Source organism: Hippocampus zosterae, chromosome 4 (assembly GCF_025434085.1).
Source record: "Hippocampus zosterae strain Florida chromosome 4, ASM2543408v3, whole genome shotgun sequence".
NCBI lineage: Eukaryota > Metazoa > Chordata > Actinopteri > Syngnathiformes > Syngnathidae > Hippocampus > Hippocampus zosterae.
The window spans coordinates 3,615,674-3,635,241 of record NC_067454.1 but is presented as its reverse complement, the minus strand read 5'-3'; the positions used below and the strand labels follow the sequence as shown (position 1 = coordinate 3,635,241).

Genomic DNA, 19,568 nt, shown 5'->3' with positions numbered 1-19,568 from the left:
ACAAATATGACACACTTGACTCTCCCGCTTGAACCATGGCTGGAGATAATAGGCCTCTTCCTGCAGCACGATCGATGACATTGTGTCCCTGGGTGCAAGTCTGCACACACACACACACAAGCCCACACCCCCCCCCCCCCCTCCCGCCCCCTATTCACTCTTCTCTTACCTGTCAGAGAGTAAAATGCCAGCTTTCCGTTTCTTTCACAGAAATACACAAGCGCGAGACACGCTCGCCAAAATGCCTTTCCCAGTTTTCAAACAATGATTTTCAACAAGAGAAGAAAGACCTTTTAATCCAACGTAATACAAAAAAAGAAAAGTAATGTGAGATGGCAAAATGAATAGAATAAGGTAGACAGCTAATCCATCATCTGAGTATGCTATGCGCCCCCCCCCCTAACGCCGCGGGGGGGACGCCAGTCTGTGTGAGGACACCTGAGTCATGGGGATTACACTTATTACGGTAACGGATATCTGCTATGGGCGGCCCGGTAGTCCAGTGGTTAGCACGTCGGCTTCACAGTGCAGAGGTACCGGGTTCGATTCCAGCTCCGGCCTCCCTGTGTGGAGTTTGCATGTTCTCCTCGGGCTTGCGTGGGTTTTCTCCGGGTGCTACGGTTTCCTCCCACATTCCAAAAACATGCATGGCAGGCTGATTGGACGCTCTAAATTGTCCCGAGGTGTGAGTGTGAGTGCGAATGGTTGTTTGTCTCTGTGTGCCCTGCGATTGGCTGGCAACCGATTCAGGGTGTCCCCAGCCTACAGCCCGGAGAGAGCTGGGATAGGCTCCAGCATCCCCCGCGACCCTAGTGAGGATCAAGCGGTTAGGAATATGAATGAATGAATGATATCTGCTATGTGAACGTTTGCGACTCGCCGCCATTGTCCCAGACTTGCATGCCGTTGTGGTTGTTACACTTCGGGGGCTGGGGCCGCCGCGGCTTAAATTAAAGAGGGGACAATCAAGTCCAAATCGAAGAAAAAAAAAGAAATCCAGCCATGAAACGTCATAGGTTTCATCTCTGAGCTCTCAGGAGTGTTTCTGCGGGAGGAGAGACAAAGAGAGAGAGAGATGAGCTTTTTGAGTCGATGGTATTGTGGGGGTGTAATAGCGGAGAGGGCTGGTTGCAGCAAAGGGGAGGAGGGCTCGGTTTTCAGGGTAGAGTTGACAGTTGTATGCATGTGTGAGGCTAATTTGCCTCCATCAGCTGTCACAATCGGAGATGTCAGGGCTACTTTGGCTCTTGGTCTTTCTCTCTCTCTCTCGCTCTCTTGCCTCCTCTTTGCTGGCAATGTCATGTTGTCAGCCCACATATGCTCGTCTGTGGTATAGGGGGGGGCAGGGACGGAGGGAAGCTTCGGATGGGGGGAGGCTGCGTCTTTTTCCTGTCGCCGTCGACACTTGCCTTCTTGTTTCTGTGCCGCTAACAGCGGTCGCTTTTAACCCCATCAACTGTCGGCGCTAGGCCTCTCTCGCTCATCCGTATGCATGCTAACGGCCCACAAGAACGGCCTCGCGTATATCACAAAGAGAAATATGATTCTCAGACGGTATTTTCTGCTCCCGTTGCGTCAAATTATGTCTTGACGTAATTGTTCTTTTAAATATGGGCAAACTATATGCGCTTAAATCATTCACTCCCAAAGACGTTTTTAAACGTCTTTTCAGACTTGGGTCCAGAATTAGCTGGTACTGAATGAGCTAATGTTTTATTTTTGATACATACGGACATAATACATTTCCAAGTTGTACCTTCGCCGGTAAAGCAAGCTGGCTCTCAAAAGCCGCCTATCCAATGTCTCTCGGTGATAATGATCCCCTGCGAAGGCCAAACTTTTTAATGACGTCCTTGTCGATTTATCCATTTTGTGTTTATATTGCACTTAATTGAACGGTGTTTGTTGTTGTTTTTTGTTTTTCTTCTGTCTTCTTTCTACCTACATTCTTGCTGCTGGAGGCTGTAAATTTCCCCAGTGTGGGACAAATAAAGGATATCTTTCATTCATTCATTCATTCATCTTCCGAGCCGCTTGATCCTCACTAGGGTCGCGGGGGGTGCTGGAGCCTAACCCAGCTGTCTCCGGGCAGTAGGCGGGGGACACCCTGAATCGGTTGCCAGCCAATCACAGGGCACACAGAGACGAACAACCATCCACGCTCACACTCACACCTAGGGACAATTTAGAGTGTTCAATCAGCCTGCCACGCATGTTTTTGGAATGTGGGAGGAAACCGGAGCACCCGGAGAAAACCCACGCAGGCCCGGGGAGAACATGCAAACTCCACACAGGGAGGCCGGAGCTGGAATCGAACCCGGTACCTCTGCACTGTGAAGCCGACGTGCTAACCACTGGACTACCGGGCCGCCCTAAAGGATATCTTATCTTATCTTAATCTTATCTTATCTTATCTTATCTTATCTTAACCGATCCCGAGCCTAAAATAAAATTCGACCATGCTAACCGAGTCCATTACGTCCACGTCTGGTGTTGCGTAATATTGAGGGTTACTCACTCAAACTACTCTACGAAACTCAAAGACGTACCCGTTTGCATTAAAGCGGCCGAGCGGGCACGACAAATGGATGGCTGCAACTAATGCAAGCGACTTAAGAGTCATTCATTCATTCATTCATCTTCCGAGCCGCTTGATCCTCACTAGGGTCGCGGGGGGGTGCTGGAGCCTATCCCAGCTGTCTTCGGGCAGTAGGCGGGGGACACCCTGAATCGGTTGCCAGCCAATCGCAGGGCACACATAGACATAGACAACCATCCACGCTCACACTCACACCTAGGGACAATTTAGAGTGTTCAATCAGCCTGCCACGCATGTTTTTGGAATGTGGGAGGAAACCGGAGCACCCGGAGAAAACCCACGCAGGCCCGGGGAGAACATGCAAACTCCACACAGGGAGGCCGGAGCTGGAATCGAACCCGGTACCTCTGCACTGTGAAGCCGACGTGCTAACCACTGGACTACCGGGCCGCCCTAAAGGATATCTTATCTTATCTTAATCTTATCTTATCTTATCTTATCTTATCTTAACCGATCCCGAGCCTAAAATAAAATTCGACCATGCTAACCGAGTCCATTACGTCCACGTCTGGTGTTGCGTAATATTGAGGGTTACTCACTCAAACTACTCTACGAAACTCAAAGACGTACCCGTTTGCATTAAAGCGGCCGAGCGGGCACGACAAATGGATGGCTGCAACTAATGCAAGCGACTTAAGAGTCATTCATTCATTCATTCATCTTCCGAGCCGCTTGATCCTCACTAGGGTCGCGGGGGGGTGCTGGAGCCTATCCCAGCTGTCTTCGGGCAGTAGGCGGGGGACACCCTGAATCGGTTGCCAGCCAATCGCAGGGCACACAGAGACGAACAACCATTCGCACTCACACCTAGGGACAATTTAGAGTGTTCTATCAGCCTGCCACGCATGTTTTTGGAATGTGGGAGGAAACCGCAGCACCCGGAGAAAACCCACGCAGGCCCGGGGAGAACATGCAAACTCCACACAGGGAGGCTGTAGCTGGAATCGAACCCGGTACCTCTGCACTGTGAAGCCAACGTGCTAACCACTGGCCTACCGGGCCAGTGGTCTCTTCTAAATTCTCAGAATAGCACATTCAGAATAGCACATTCAGAATAGCACATTCTCCAGCGCAAGCATGAGTCATATTCAAAAACCAAATTCACATGCGCGTCACATTCTCCGGCTAACCGCACCACGCCACTGAAACGTACAGTATGCTTTGAGAAAACCATAAGCAAGTCGATACAACACACACACACTCACACACGTGTTCTATATCGTCACTCTTTTTTTCTGTCACACACGCGCATGCATATGCCCGCACACACACACACACACCCGCCCCTCATGGCTCAGAGTACACTTGCCTCAAGTGCCTCCCTCTGCTGAAGCCTCCACAGCAGGCGGGCACGGAGACAGTCTGAGTGCTTTGCTGTATCACACACAGTCATCACCGTCAGAGCCATTGATTTGTCAACAACATAGAGCTACACTGTAGATGGATAATAGCTCATCTTGTGTACAGTTGCCGCACGCCGCTGGATGGCCCAAAAGCATCTGTTGTTGTTTTTCCTTCCTCACTTTCCTTCCTCTACCTCCCAAACCTCCCTTTAAACACACACACATTCCTGCCGTTTGAAAACAATAAAAGAAAAGCGATGTGTCTTGTTCTGCCGCTTAATAGCTGTCTGCTTTGTGTCTCTGGAGGTAGCTGCACACGAGTGACTCGTCCATCCATCACAACACAGCTTGGCCAACAAACACCCTGCTACGCGGATGATAAATACCCCCGGCTTCAAGAAAAGGCCGGACGGAGAGATGGATGGATGTGAAGGGAAAGAGACGGTTGAAAGTTTTAAAATAGAGAGGCAGAACTAGATCGAGACGGCATAAAATTGAAGATGAAATACAGTCAGGAAATTGTAAAAAGGAAACAGAATATTCATTCATTCATCTTCCGAGCCGCTTGATCCTCACTAGGGTCGCGGGGGGGTGCTGGAGCCTATCCCAGCTGTCTCCGGGCAGTAGGCGGGGGAAACCCTGAACCGGTTGCCAGCCAATCGCAGGGCACACAGAGACAAACAACCATCCACGCTCACACTCACACCTAGGGACAATTTAGAGTGTTCAATCAGCCTGCCACGCATGTTTTTGGAATGTGGGAGGAAACCGGAGCACCCGGAGAAAACCCACGCAGGCCCGGGGAGAACATGCAAACTCCACACAGGGAGGCCGGAGCTGGAATCGAACCCGGTACCTCTGCACTGTGAAGCCGACGTGCTAACCACTGGACTACCGGGCCGCCCTAAAGGATATCTTATCTTATCTTAATCTTATCTTATCTTATCTTATCTTATCTTAACCGATCCCGAGCCTAAAATAAAATTCGACCATGCTAACCGAGTCCATTACGTCCACGTCTGGTGTTGCGTAATATTGAGGGTTACTCACTCAAACTACTCTACGAAACTCAAAGACGTACCCGTTTGCATTAAAGCGGCCGAGCGGGCACGACAAATGGATGGCTGCAACTAATGCAAGCGACTTAAGAGTCATTCATTCATTCATTCATCTTCCGAGCCGCTTGATCCTCACTAGGGTCGCGGGGGGGTGCTGGAGCCTATCCCAGCTGTCTTCGGGCAGTAGGCGGGGGACACCCTGAATCGGTTGCCAGCCAATCGCAGGGCACACATAGACATAGACAACCATCCACGCTCACACTCACACCTAGGGACAATTTAGAGTGTTCAATCAGCCTGCCACGCATGTTTTTGGAATGTGGGAGGAAACCGGAGCACCCGGAGAAAACCCACGCAGGCCCGGGGAGAACATGCAAACTCCACACAGGGAGGCCGGAGCTGGAATCGAACCCGGTACCTCTGCACTGTGAAGCCGACGTGCTAACCACTGGACTACCGGGCCGCCCTAAAGGATATCTTATCTTATCTTAATCTTATCTTATCTTATCTTATCTTATCTTAACCGATCCCGAGCCTAAAATAAAATTCGACCATGCTAACCGAGTCCATTACGTCCACGTCTGGTGTTGCGTAATATTGAGGGTTACTCACTCAAACTACTCTACGAAACTCAAAGACGTACCCGTTTGCATTAAAGCGGCCGAGCGGGCACGACAAATGGATGGCTGCAACTAATGCAAGCGACTTAAGAGTCATTCATTCATTCATTCATCTTCCGAGCCGCTTGATCCTCACTAGGGTCGCGGGGGGGTGCTGGAGCCTATCCCAGCTGTCTTCGGGCAGTAGGCGGGGGACACCCTGAATCGGTTGCCAGCCAATCGCAGGGCACACAGAGACGAACAACCATTCGCACTCACACCTAGGGACAATTTAGAGTGTTCTATCAGCCTGCCACGCATGTTTTTGGAATGTGGGAGGAAACCGCAGCACCCGGAGAAAACCCACGCAGGCCCGGGGAGAACATGCAAACTCCACACAGGGAGGCTGTAGCTGGAATCGAACCCGGTACCTCTGCACTGTGAAGCCAACGTGCTAACCACTGGCCTACCGGGCCAGTGGTCTCTTCTAAATTCTCAGAATAGCACATTCAGAATAGCACATTCAGAATAGCACATTCTCCAGCGCAAGCATGAGTCATATTCAAAAACCAAATTCACATGCGCGTCACATTCTCCGGCTAACCGCACCACGCCACTGAAACGTACAGTATGCTTTGAGAAAACCATAAGCAAGTCGATACAACACACACACACTCACACACGTGTTCTATATCGTCACTCTTTTTTTCTGTCACACACGCGCATGCATATGCCCGCACACACACACACACACCCGCCCCTCATGGCTCAGAGTACACTTGCCTCAAGTGCCTCCCTCTGCTGAAGCCTCCACAGCAGGCGGGCACGGAGACAGTCTGAGTGCTTTGCTGTATCACACACAGTCATCACCGTCAGAGCCATTGATTTGTCAACAACATAGAGCTACACTGTAGATGGATAATAGCTCATCTTGTGTACAGTTGCCGCACGCCGCTGGATGGCCCAAAAGCATCTGTTGTTGTTTTTCCTTCCTCACTTTCCTTCCTCTACCTCCCAAACCTCCCTTTAAACACACACACATTCCTGCCGTTTGAAAACAATAAAAGAAAAGCGATGTGTCTTGTTCTGCCGCTTAATAGCTGTCTGCTTTGTGTCTCTGGAGGTAGCTGCACACGAGTGACTCGTCCATCCATCACAACACAGCTTGGCCAACAAACATCCTGCTACGCGGATGATAAATACCCCCGGCTTCAAGAAAAGGCCGGACGGAGAGATGGATGGATGTGAAGGGAAAGAGACGGTTGAAGGTTTTAAAATAGAGAGGCAGAACTAGATCGAGACGGCATAAAATTGAAGATGAAATACAGTCAGGAAATTGTAAAAAGGAAACAGAATATTCATTCATTCATCTTCCGAGCCGCTTGATCCTCACTAGGGTCGCGGGGGGGTGCTGGAGCCTATCCCAGCTGTCTCCGGGCAGTAGGCGGGGGACACCCTGAACCGGTTGCCAGCCAATCGCAGGGCACACAGAGACAAACAACCATCCGCACTCACACTCACACCTAGGGACAATTTAGAGTGTTCAATCAGCCTGCCACGCATGTTTTTTTGGAATGTGGGAGGAAACCGGCGCACCCAGGGAAAACCCACGCAGGCCCGGGGAGAACATGCAAACTCCACAAAGGGAGGCCGGAGCTGGAATCGAACCCGGTACCTTTGCACTGTGAAGCCGACGTGCTAACCACTGGACTACCGGGCCGCCCGGAAACAGAATATCGAAAAAAAAAAAAAAAGAAATCAAACGCACCTGAGCGTGTAGGACATATATTCCATTACTGCTCCACAATTTGACTAACAACAATTCTGGGTTGTGGCTGCATGAAGGAGCGATCTTTTGGCTGCTTCTGTTAGCAATCCACTTTGCTTTGGTGTGTATGGCAACAAAACGGAATTGAGACAATTTAAACAGACTAAAAGTAAGAAGATGGACATTGGTCAAACATTGGCTGCGCGCACGGATGCCTGACGGCTACAATTTTGCAACGCCTCAAGAATCGGAGACACGCAGCCGTGCGCACAGAGCGAACGGACGTTTGCACAAAGCCAGAGAGGAAGACGAGCAGAGGACGCTGCAAAAGACACGCGGGGAATGAGAGGACAGCGAGAGGCAGCCTTTTGTTGTTCCGCCGCTAACGTGCCCTCTGACCTACAAAAGAACCGTCTGCAAAATGTCGCACAAAACCACGCGCGCGGCTACATAATGGCACGAGACAGACAAGCAGGATGGACCCGGGGACACGTTTCCGCATGGACGCCCTCGTAGGCGGAGCCGGTCCGGCCTCGTTCTGCCCACGGGCCCTCCCAGACAGGCCGCTCGAGTGAGTGACCCCCCCCAATGACTCTAACACTGTGTGGCAGGGGGACCTCGAGACAGATGTTCCCTGCCACTGGCATGGTGCTGAGGAGAAGACACTCTCGCTGTGTCGGTGTGAAGCAGGGCGACCACTAAGAGAGAAATGGAGTGCTTGAATGTGTCACGTTGTGCCCGAAGCGATTGACAGATCGCTTCGTGCACAACAAAAAAAATAAGGAAGTGGATCCCCGAGATAGCAGACAGAAAACGAGATCTTGTCAAAGAACAGAAAAAGTCTTTAATACGGAACACAAAAATACTCGACAAGAAGAATAACAAAAAGCGCTGGTCAAATAAGGACCAGGGTATAAATAAGGTGACAACAGAAAACGCTCGCGGAAAACAAAAGCGAGGAATATCTGAATAGACTATAGGAATAAATTTAAATACAATCAATAATTGGTACGACGATACAATTTGCCAAAAGGCTAGGAAGCAATGAGTAATATTAATTTAGGTCTTACTTTCGCGAAAGAACAATGGCGCGGCGTGGAATTCTCCGGCAGTGAGATGACTGCCGGAGTCTCAAAAATAAAGGGGGGTAATCAGCCCGAAATTACGGGCAGGTGTGCCGAATGGCGGAGGAGAAGACCCGCCACCTGCTGGCGGACGCGCGACGTGACAGTACCCCCCCCTCAATGGACGCCTCCCGGCGGCCTACCCGGTTTGGAAGGGTGTGCAGTGTGGAAGTCGCGCAAAAGGGACGGATCAAGGATCCAGGAGCGAGGCACCCACTGCCGCTCCTCAGGCCCGTAGCCCTCCCAGTCGACCAGATACTGGAACCCCTTTCCCCTGCGCCGAGAGTCCAGGATGGCACGAACCGTGTACACCGGGTCACCGTCGACGACCCGCGGAGGGGGCGGCGGCGTGGGAGGAGGAGCCAAGTCACTGGAAGACACGGGTTTGAGTAGGGAGACGTGGAAGACGGGGTGAACCTTCATGGTGGGTGGTAGCCGGAGCTTGACTGCAGCTGGGCTGATGACGGCCTCGACCTCGAATGGTCCAGTAAACCGGGGTCCCAGCTTCGCAGACGTGCCGGCCAGGCGAAGATCCCTCGTTGCCAGCCATACCTTCTGTCCCACCACGTACGAAGGAGCAGGGCGCCGGCGACGATCCGCGATCCGCTGGTTCCTGGTCGCCGTGCGGGACAACGCAGCCCGGGCCTCCTTCCACACGCGATGGGCCCGCTTGAGGTGGTGCTGCACAGAGGGGACCTCCACCTGCCCCTCCTGGGACGGGAACAGCGGCGGCTGGTACCCGTAGGCGGCCATGAAGGGGGACCTACCAGTGGCAGAAGAGACGAGGGTGTTGTGCGCGTACTCCACCCAGGGTAAGTGGTCGACCCAGGATGAGGGACGGTGAAGGCACACACAGCGGAGGGCTGCCCCCAGATCCTGGTTGGCACGCTCGGCTTGTCCATTGGACTGGGGGTGGTACCCCGAGGTCAGACTGGCCGTGGCCCCGAGGGACCGGCAGAACCGCTTCCAGACGCGGGATACGAACTGGGGCCCACGGTCCGAGACAATGTCCAGTGGAATACCGTGGAGGCGAAAGACGTGCTGGATAAGGAGGTCGGCGGTCTCCAGCGCCGAGGGCAACCTGGACAGAGGCACAAAATGAGCAGCCTGGGAGAACCGGTCCACGATCGTGAGGACGACGGTCCTCCCACGGGATGGCGGTAGGCCCGTCACGAAGTCCAGGGCGATGTGGGACCAAGGACGAGGCGGAACGGGCAACGGCTGGAGCAACCCCGCCGGGGGCCGGCGTGAGGACTTGCCGCAGGCGCAGGAGGTGCAGGCACTGACGAAGTCCGTCACGTCCCTCCGGAGCTCCGGCCACCAGAACCGCTGGGCGACGAGTTGTATAGTCCGGTTCACCCCAGGATGACATGCGACCTTAGACCCGTGTCCCCACTGTAAGACCTCCGACCGCAGCGACGGAGGCACAAACAGCCTCCCCGTGGGGCATTCTGCCGGAGCCTGAACCCCCTCCAGAGCAGCTTGGATCCGCTGCTCAATCTCCCACTGCAAAGACCCCAAAATGCACTGGGCCGGGAGAATGGCCTCCGGAGACCGGTCCTTCTCAGCGGGGTCGTGGAGACGGGAAAGGGCGTCAGGTTTGGTATTTTTGGACCCTGGGGAGTAGGTAAGGATAAAATGGAAACGGGTGAAGAACAGGGCCCACCGGGCCTGACGGGCGTTCAGTCGTTTTGCGGAGCGGAGGTACTCGAGATTCTTGTGGTCCGTATAAACCGTGAAGGGCTCCTTCGCCCCCTCGAGCCAGTGCCGCCATTCCTGTAGGGCGGCTACCACGGCCAGCAGTTCTCGATTACCTACGTCGTAATTCGACTCGGCAGCGCTGAGTCGACGGGAGAAAAAGGCGCAGGGGTGCAGCTTCTGGTCGACCGGAGAACGCTGGGACAGCACCGCCCCCACCCCCGAATCCGAGGCGTCCACCTCTACGACAAACGGGAGATCAGGGTCAGGATGTTGTAATACCGGGGGACTGGTAAACGCCGCCTTTAGGTCTTTGAATGCCGTGTCCGCGGCCGGGTCCCACCTAAAGGGGGCCTTAATAGATGTAAGCCGGGTCAAGGGGAGCGCTTTCTGGCTGTAACCGCGGATAAAACGCCGGTAGAAGTTTGCGAACCCCAAAAAGCGTTGTAATTCCTTACGGCTTGTCGGAACCGGCCAGTTAGTGACTGCCTGCGTCTTGCTGGGGTCTGCCCGTAACTTGCCCTGTTCGACAATGAAGCCCAGGAAAGAGATGACGGGTACATGGAATTCGCATTTCTCTGCCTTGACGAAGAGACGATTTTCTAGTAACCGTTGTAACACCAGCCTGACATGTCGCTGGTGTTCCTGCAACGACCGGGAGAAAATTAAAATGTCATCGAGATAAACAAAACAAAAAATGTTCAACATGTCTCTTAACACGTCGTTGATAAGATTTTGGAAGACGGCGGGGGCGTTTGTCAGCCCGAAAGGCATGACTAAATATTCGAAGTGACCTAACGGGGTCTTAAAAGCCGTCTTCCATTCATCACCCTCCCGGATGCGGACCAAATGATATGCACTGCGTAAATCAAGTTTGGAAAAAATAGTGGCCGTTTGTAAAGGGGCGAAGGCGGAGTCCAGTAATGGTAGTGGGTATTTGTTTTTAATCGTGATCTCATTAAGCCCACGATAATCCACGCACGGTCGCAGGGTCTTGTCCTTTTTCCCCACAAAGAAAAACCCCGCACCTAATGGTGATCGCGAGGGTCTAATGAGACCTGCAGCGAGCGAGCTGTTTATATACTCCGTTAGCGCCTCGCGCTCGGGTTGGGACACCTGATACAGCCGTGAGGTCGGCAACGGAGCGCCCGGCTGCAGGTCTATGGCGCAATCGTAGGGACGGTGCGGGGGCAAAGCGCGTGCGCGATCCTCGCTGAAAACCTCACGAAGGTCCCGATAGCAATCTGGCACTCCGTCAAGGCAGATAACTTCGGGGGTTTCGACACTGGTTTGTTCATGTTCCCCGATGGCCGATCGTAGACAGTGTTTATAACAATATTCGCTCCAACTGCCTACTGCTGGGTGCTCCCAGGAAATTACGGGGTTGTGGGTCTTGAGCCAGGGCAACCCAAGAATGACCGGAGCATTACGGGACCGCATTAAATAAAAACGGCGATGCTCGACATGGTTACCGGAGAGGCGGAGTTTCAGTGGTTCTGTTCTACACGTAACTACCGCCAGGGGGCGCCCATCGAGATCACAAACCCGCTTCTTATTAGCCAACTCCTCAATACCACAACCCAACTCGGACGCGAGAGCTGTGTCCATAAAACATTCATCCGCCCCCGAGTCTACCAGGGCTCTAACCCGCAGCGACCGGGATTCCCCAAATATCTCCCCCTCGAGTTCCAGTCTGTTGGGATTTCCCGGCCGGGGGTCGATACGCCTTGGCTCGGGAGGTACTACGCGGGGTCGCGACTCACAGTACTTGGTGTAAGGGGAGGGCGGCGACTCCGGATGGCCGAGAACAGCGTCTTCGCCACCTAGCTGCATCGGCTCCTCCGCGGTATGCCGGGACGGGAACCGATCACCTCCACGTTCCCGGTCTCTCTCCCTCAGGCGGTTGTCTAATCGTAGGGAGAGATCGATCAACTCCGCCAGGTCGGAGCTGTGGTCACGGGTCGCCAGTTCATCCTTGAGCTGGGGATTTAGTCCATGGCGAAACAGCCCACACAGTGCTCGGTCTCCGTAGCCACTCTGGGCGGCCAATATCTGGAACTCGATCGAGTAATCCGCCACCGATCGCCCTCCCTGGTGGAGTTCGAGCAGCCGGCCCTCCGCCTCTCTGCCCCGCACGGGATGGTGGAACACCCGGCGGAACGCCGTGACGAATTCGTGGAGCGAAGACCGGAGGCTCGGCTTCGCGTCGCTCGTCACCATCGCCCATGACGCCGCCGGACCTGTCAATAAGCTCATGATATATGCCACTTTAGCGGCGTCATTAGCATAGACGGAAGGCTGTTGGTCGAACACGAGCGAGCATTGGTGGAGAAACTGTCCACACCGCCCGTGCTCACCCCCGTAACGTGGGGGGTGTGGAAGCGAGGGCTCCCTCATCATTGTGGGGAATGATGCGAGAGCCTCAGTGGTGGTAGGGCGAACCACGGGGGGGGGTGCTCCCCGTGTCTCTACCTGTACCAAACGGGGTTCGAAATTATCGAACCGATGAGCCAGCATGGAAACCGCGCTGCGGAGTTCCGAAAGGGCTTGGCCCTGCGGACTCAACTGTTGCTCTTGTCGGTGCAGAGCGGACAAGATCTTTTCCATGTCTGCGGGATCCATGGTGGCCGGAGAATTCTGTCACGTTGTGCCCGAAGCGATTGACAGATCGCTTCGTGCACAACAAAAAAAATAAGGAAGTGGATCCCCGAGATAGCAGACAGAAAACGAGATCTTGTCAAAGAACAGAAAAAGTCTTTAATACGGAACACAAAAATACTCGACAAGAAGAATAACAAAAAGCGCTGGTCAAATAAGGACCAGGGTATAAATAAGGTGACAACAGAAAACGCTCGCGGAAAACAAAAGCGAGGAATATCTGAATAGACTATAGGAATAAATTTAAATACAATCAATAATTGGTACGACGATACAATTTGCCAAAAGGCTAGGAAGCAATGAGTAATATTAATTTAGGTCTTACTTTCGCGAAAGAACAATGGCGCGGCGTGGAATTCTCCGGCAGTGAGATGACTGCCGGAGTCTCAAAAATAAAGGGGGGTAATCAGCCCGAAATTACGGGCAGGTGTGCCGAATGGCGGAGGAGAAGACCCGCCACCTGCTGGCGGACGCGCGACGTGACAGAATGTAGGGCGGGGAAATTAATCAAAATGTAATTGGGATTCCCATTTTGGATCATAAAAAGCTGATCATCGATTTTTTTTTTGTTATTGTAAAGTGTCCTTGGGTGTCTTGAAAGGCGCTTATAAATAAAATGTATTATTATTATTATAAAATGATTCATGAGCCAAACGGCGCTGCGAGTTGGCAAGTTTCCGACCTTGTGAAGGTACCCTGAACGCACCGCGTAGCTTGCGCAGCGGCAAGCGTGTGACGTGCCGCGATGCCGCCCTCCCCGAGAGGGTTTTAAACTGTTGAATGACAACCCAGTTGGACTCAATTGCAAAACTAAGTACACGACAAGAATAATTAAACACATTGTACGTTTGAGTACAAGTCACACTTTCTTTTAGAAAGAGCGGCGGTGCTCATGTGATATTTCTTCAACTAGCTCGACTGCGGTACAAGCCCCGCCCCCTTCCCCCTCCGACTAGGATATGGCCAATGTTCACATTTGAATCGGTGTGCGAATGGATACCTTTACTTAACGGTACCAATTTAAAAGATTTTTTTTAATCCTACAAACAGACATTTTCACAAGATACGGCAACTTCCGAGGTTGTGAAAAAAAAGAAAACCTTTATTAGATAAACTATTAATGTTCATACTGCATTATACATGGTAGTTGGCGGCCATTTTGTTGGCGATGGTTACATCGGTATGTCCCTCGAAGTACGTTGTAACAAGCTAGGACTGTAACACGTTTTAAAAATCAATGAATAAAATTTTTGGAATCACGGTAATTTGCATATCAATCAAAATAATCACGATAATTATTCATTCTCCGCAAGCGCTCGGGCCTACTTGAATGGTAACATTGAGCAGGAGAAGGAGGAGCTGCGGTGGCGCCGCTGTCAACGGAGAAATAAATCAACCAAAAAGCCATCGCCGGTGATGGCTACTTGAGTGTCATTAGGAATCCAGTCATGGGGCGGCTGAGTCTGAATCGTCAGCAGATGCGGACTGACAGCAGGAGGAAGAGGAAGGATTTTTAATCTTCACCCCTGAATCATTGTTTTACCTCCCCTCCATTTTTAATGACCACACTCCTGCTGCCGGTGCATGTCACCTCCAACCTCAAGGGTCATCAAAGTCATGTCATGAGACACGCCTGAGTAAATGTCTTGAATACAAATATTACAGAATATATACAGAAAAAAACACTAATGTAATGACTTTACGTACACCATTTTACGTGATTCGTTGATTAATTATCAGAGCTTTCAAGATTCATTTTGAATGTATTTACTTCTGTATTGCTCGACATCCATAAAGAAGAGAGATCAAACAGTTGTTTGAGAATTGCAGTTTCATTTACTTGGTTACACAATGCGCAGGGACCTTTTTTTTAAAATCTTGCACGTGACACCCATATTTAAAAAAAACAAAAAAACTAAAGCTAATACTAAACCTAACAAGAACAATTGAAAGCAAAGCCTTTGAAAGAATAAATAAAAACTCATTAAAACAAACAAACCCACTCTAAAAATACATGAAAAATAACTGAATTTAAAAAAAAAATGAAGCCAAAACAAAATAAACATGCTAATGAAAAATATGATAACCCCAGCATGTTATTGAAGCGCCAACAGTGCATGAAATAATGCTAGACAACCAACTCTTGTAATGGACATGCAGTCATATAAAAAGACCAAAGTGTGAGCACTACCCGAAGGGTAATGCTGCACATTTCCCTTCTCGGCTGCCATTTTAATGAGCAGTCAAAATGGCCACGCTTGAATAATTAATATGCGGGTCCATTAACAAGGCATTAGAATGCATTCTATTTCCTATTGATTTTTTTGTCTTCCGATCTTTTTCTTTTCTTTTTTTTTCTCTCCCCCCCTCAGTTGAAAACTTTTACTCCGCCCGTCGACCATTGTGCGTCCAGCGCCGAGAGTGAAATATGGGTGCTGCTGTTTAAATGTCAGCTTTGTAATTACACATGGAGCCACGAGCCGGGCAATCCCCCGGCCTGAAGGCCTCTGATTTATGGTCGGCCACTGATGGCAACAGCACAGACACATCCAGACAAATGCATTCACCCATCAAAAGGACTTCGCCCATTGCGCACGCACACACACACACACACACACACACACACACACACACACACACACACACACACACACACACACGAGCTATACTCCCGTTTATTGACTTCACGAGCTTTATCCAATAGGTCGATGCTTTCGCACTGTAACCCAAAAAAACAACAGAAAAACATCATTGTGCTGTCCTAGAGGATCCCTGGCACAATTAGACGTTTGGTAGGATTGCTCATGACTGGAAGATGATGCTTGATGCCCCTCGGCTATAACATGTCAACATACGTACGGCTACTACAGTTCGTAGAAATGATCAACAATAATGATTAAAAAGCCGAAGCACGTCTTGCAGTTTGTAGCTCCACGTTATATCAGCCACCGAAATCGAATACGTTCTTCACAAAAGCGGTCAAAAGCAAAGATTTGTTTCATTCATTCATTCATTCATCTTCCGAGCCGCTTGATCCTCACTAGGGTCGCGGGGGGGTGCTGGAGCCCATCCCAGCTGTCTTCGGGCAGTAGGCGGGGGGCACCCTGAATCGGTTGCCAGCCAATAGCAGGGCACACAGAAACAAACAACCACTCGCACTCACACTCACACTCACACCTAGGGACAATTTAGAGTGTTCATTCAGCCCGCCACGCATGTTTTTGGAATGTGGGAGGAAACCGCAGCACCCGGAGAAAACCCACGCAGGCCCGGGGAGAACATGCAAACTCCACACAGGGAGGCCGGAGCTGGAATCGAACCCGGTACCTCTGCACTGTGAAGCCGACGCGCTAACCACTGGCCTACCGGGCCGCCCGCAAAGATTTGTTTCGCAATATATTTATTATTATGCATTGGGCACTTTTGTAATCGATTTTTTTTTTGTAGTAGGCTCATGACCCACTTAATCCACCACAATCACATGGCGATTATCAATACTATACACAAACACACATGGGAGCATGCATCTGTGCCGTTTGCATCATCTGGAACAATTCACACTCAATATTGCTCTCATAATGTGACCAAAACATACATAATTGTCAATCACGTAACGTAACGTAATCATTCTGAAATGTACGCAGACGCGATTCGGATTTTCAGAGCGACCAACTCACAGAAGAGAAAAATGCTGACGTGATTTTGCGGCTATCAACCGGAGGCGATTCTAAAATTGAGTTTGATGAAAGGACCAATCGCATTGCTCGAAAATACTTCCATCGGGCCCGATGGGCCATGACGTCCGACCGTCATGATTTAGCGGCAGTGACCTGCACTGCACATTTCAGGCCCTTGTTGTTTCTCGCTCCACTTTTGAGACTGAAAGCAAACCTGCAATAAAACAAAACAAGTTCCATGATCCAGAAAAGCCCGGTTCGGTGTAAGTAACGGCTCCATAAAGGCTTATCTGAAGGCTAACACGCACCTTATCTGACATCTATGGATTGTACGTAGTTTACGGCGCTCTCAGCAGGGTAGCGCTTTACGACAATGCCTCACAAATGCAATTTTTTTTTTTACTTTTAATGCTCTCTGGTTTGTTGAATCGGGGCGATTGAAATGTACAAGTACAAAAAAAAAAAGTTTTACCGCATTGCTACAACCCTGTGTCACAATTTCGTAGCCCTTTTTTTTTGCTCAGCGGTCTAACTCATTACAGTGGCACGTGTAACGAACGCTGTGGTTCAATACCTCACACCCGCCCCACCCCCTGCCCCGCCCTCACTCGCCGTCCATCAACCAGATTGTAGGCGCAGATACCTGCTGAGGAAAAAAAAGAGATCTATATGTGGACGAATGGAGGAGGAGAGGCAAGGCAAAGCTCCGATCAATGGCCAGATATTGATACACGCGTCCACGTGAGGAGAGTACAGTCCTTCTCAAGTCATAAGTGAGCAGATTAGGAATCTCCGTGAGATGCTGAGTAAGATATATTTGCGGGAGGGGAAGGGGCAGTGGGGGGGGCCACTCACATTGCTGATGTGAGAGGCCGCAAGACACAAACACGATGAGGTCGGATTAATGAAAGAAGTCGGCGGTTCCATTGTCGAAACGGACTCCCCACCGCGGAGCTCGCTGGGTGTTGTCGCGAACGCCGAGGCGTCAATAATAAATGCCTCCATTACACGTGAGCGAGGAGACTGAAAAAGGCATCAGACTTGGATATCTTTTTTTTTTCATCTTCCGAGCCGCTTGATCCTCACTAGGGTCGCGGGGGGTGCTGGAGCCTATCCCAGCTGTCTCCAGGCAGTAGGCAGGGGGACACCCTGAATCGGTTGCCAGCCAATCACAGGGCACACAGAGACGAACAAGCATTCACGCTCACACTCACACCTTGGGACAATTTAGAGTGTTCAATCAGCCTGTCATGCATGTTTTTGGAATGTGGGAGGAAACCGGAGCACCCGGAGAAAACCCACGCAGGCCCGGGGAGAACATGCAAACTCCACACAGGGAGGCCGGAGCTGGAATCGAACCCGGTACCTCTGCACTGTGAAGCCGACGTGCTAACCACTGGACTACCGGGCCGCCTGCTCAAATATATTCATTCATTCATTCATCTTCCTAACCGCTTGATCCTCACTAGGGTCGCGGGGGTGCTGTCTCCGGGCAGTAGGCGGGGGACACCCTGAATCGGTTGCCAGCCAATCGCAGGGCACTCAGAGACAAACAACCATCCATGCTCACACTCACACCGAGGTACAATTTAGAGCGCCCAGTCAGCCTGCCACGCATGTTTTTGAACTGTGGGAGGAAACCGGAGCACCCGGAGAAAACCCACGCAGGCCCGGGGAGAACATGCAAACTCCACACAGGGAGGCCGCAGCTGGAATCGAACCCGGTACCTCTGCACTGTGAAGCCCACGTGCTAACCACTGGGCTACCGGGCCGCTATGACTTGGATATCTTGAGAATCGCAATTTTTTTTGTAAGCCACTACCCTTGTCACCCCCCCGCCCCCAACCCCTCCAAAAAAAGGACAGGGCTGGACATGCAGGTGTTTTATAGTATTTGTGCCTCTGATCATTCATCGAGCTGATCGATCACTCTCCCGGCAGCTCTTATTAATGATCTTGTCAGCCGGCCTGCTCTCGGGTGCAGCCGCTTGTCCAGAATGATCGATCATTAGCGAGCCCGCCTACTATTTATTCTCTCGTGACCTTGTCTCTCCATTGTGGAGCGGGCCCGACTTATGAGAGCTGGTGCGTGATGAAATCCAATATTGATTCTCTGTTTTTTTTTTTTTTTGGGAGGGGGGGGGGAGGAGTGTTCAACTCTGAAGAAGTGACGCATTAATGGCGCCCTGTTCTGTTCGTGTCCTATCTATGGTGAAGAAAGTTATTAGAAAATGGATGGATTCACTGTCAAATGTAGCGATTCTCTATTTAATTTATGTATGACTATATTTGAGGCAGGCGGCCCGGTAGTCCAGTGGTTAGCACGTCGGCTTCACAGTGCAGAGGTACCGGGTTTGATTCCAGCTCCGGCCTCCCTGTGTGGAGTTTGCATGTTCTCCCCGGGCCTGCGTGGGTTTTCTCCGGGTGCTCCGGTTTCCTCCCACATTCCAAAAACATGCGTGGCAGGCTGATTGAACACTCCCGAATGGTTGTTCGTTTCTGTGTGCCCTGCGATTGGCTGGCAACCGATTCAGGGTGTCCCCCGCCTACTGCCCGGAGACAGCACCCCCGCGACCCTAGTGAGGATCAAGCGGTTAGGAAGATGAATGAATGAATGAATGAATATATTTGAGCAGGCGGCCCGGTAGTCCAGTGGTTAGCACGTCGGCTTCACAGTGCAGAGGTACCAGGTTCGATTCCAGCTCCGGCCTCCCTGTGTGGAGTTTGCATGTTCTCCCCGGGCCTGCGTGGATTTTCTCCGGGTGCTCCGGTTTCCTCCCGAAACACTCTAAATTGTCCCTAGGTGTGAGTGTGAGTGCGAATAGTTGTTCGTTTCTGTGTGCCCTGCGATTGGCTGGCAACCGATTCAGGGTGTCCCCCGCCTACTGCCCGGAGACGGCTGGGATGGGCTCCAGCACCCCCCGCGACCCTAGTGAGGATCAAGCGGTACGGAGGATGAATGAATGAATGAATATATTTGAGCAATGTGATCCACTTTGGGAGGCCTTTCTAAAAAAAAAATGTGCCATATAAATAAAACATAC

The 19,568-nt window shown here is 51.3% G+C and overlaps 2 protein-coding genes across 2 annotated transcripts in view; both read right to left on the bottom strand.

Annotated features, from left to right (window-relative positions):
• The window catches only part of acsf3 (acyl-CoA synthetase family member 3), a 58,097-nt gene that overhangs the window by 3,939 nt on the left and 34,590 nt on the right, over positions 1–19,568 (bottom strand). The window lies entirely within an intron of this gene.
• LOC127598959 (uncharacterized) lies at positions 8,609–9,244 on the bottom strand. Its single transcript, XM_052062579.1, has one exon. It carries the CDS (start codon positions 9,242–9,244, stop codon positions 8,609–8,611), a length of 636 nt encoding a protein of 211 aa, XP_051918539.1.

Bases quoted from the DNA above. Each gene is read 5' to 3' on its own strand.
- LOC127598959 (XM_052062579.1), bottom strand. From the start codon at position 9,244: ATGGCCGCCTACGGGTACCAGCCGCCGCTGTTCCCGTCCCAGGAGGGG.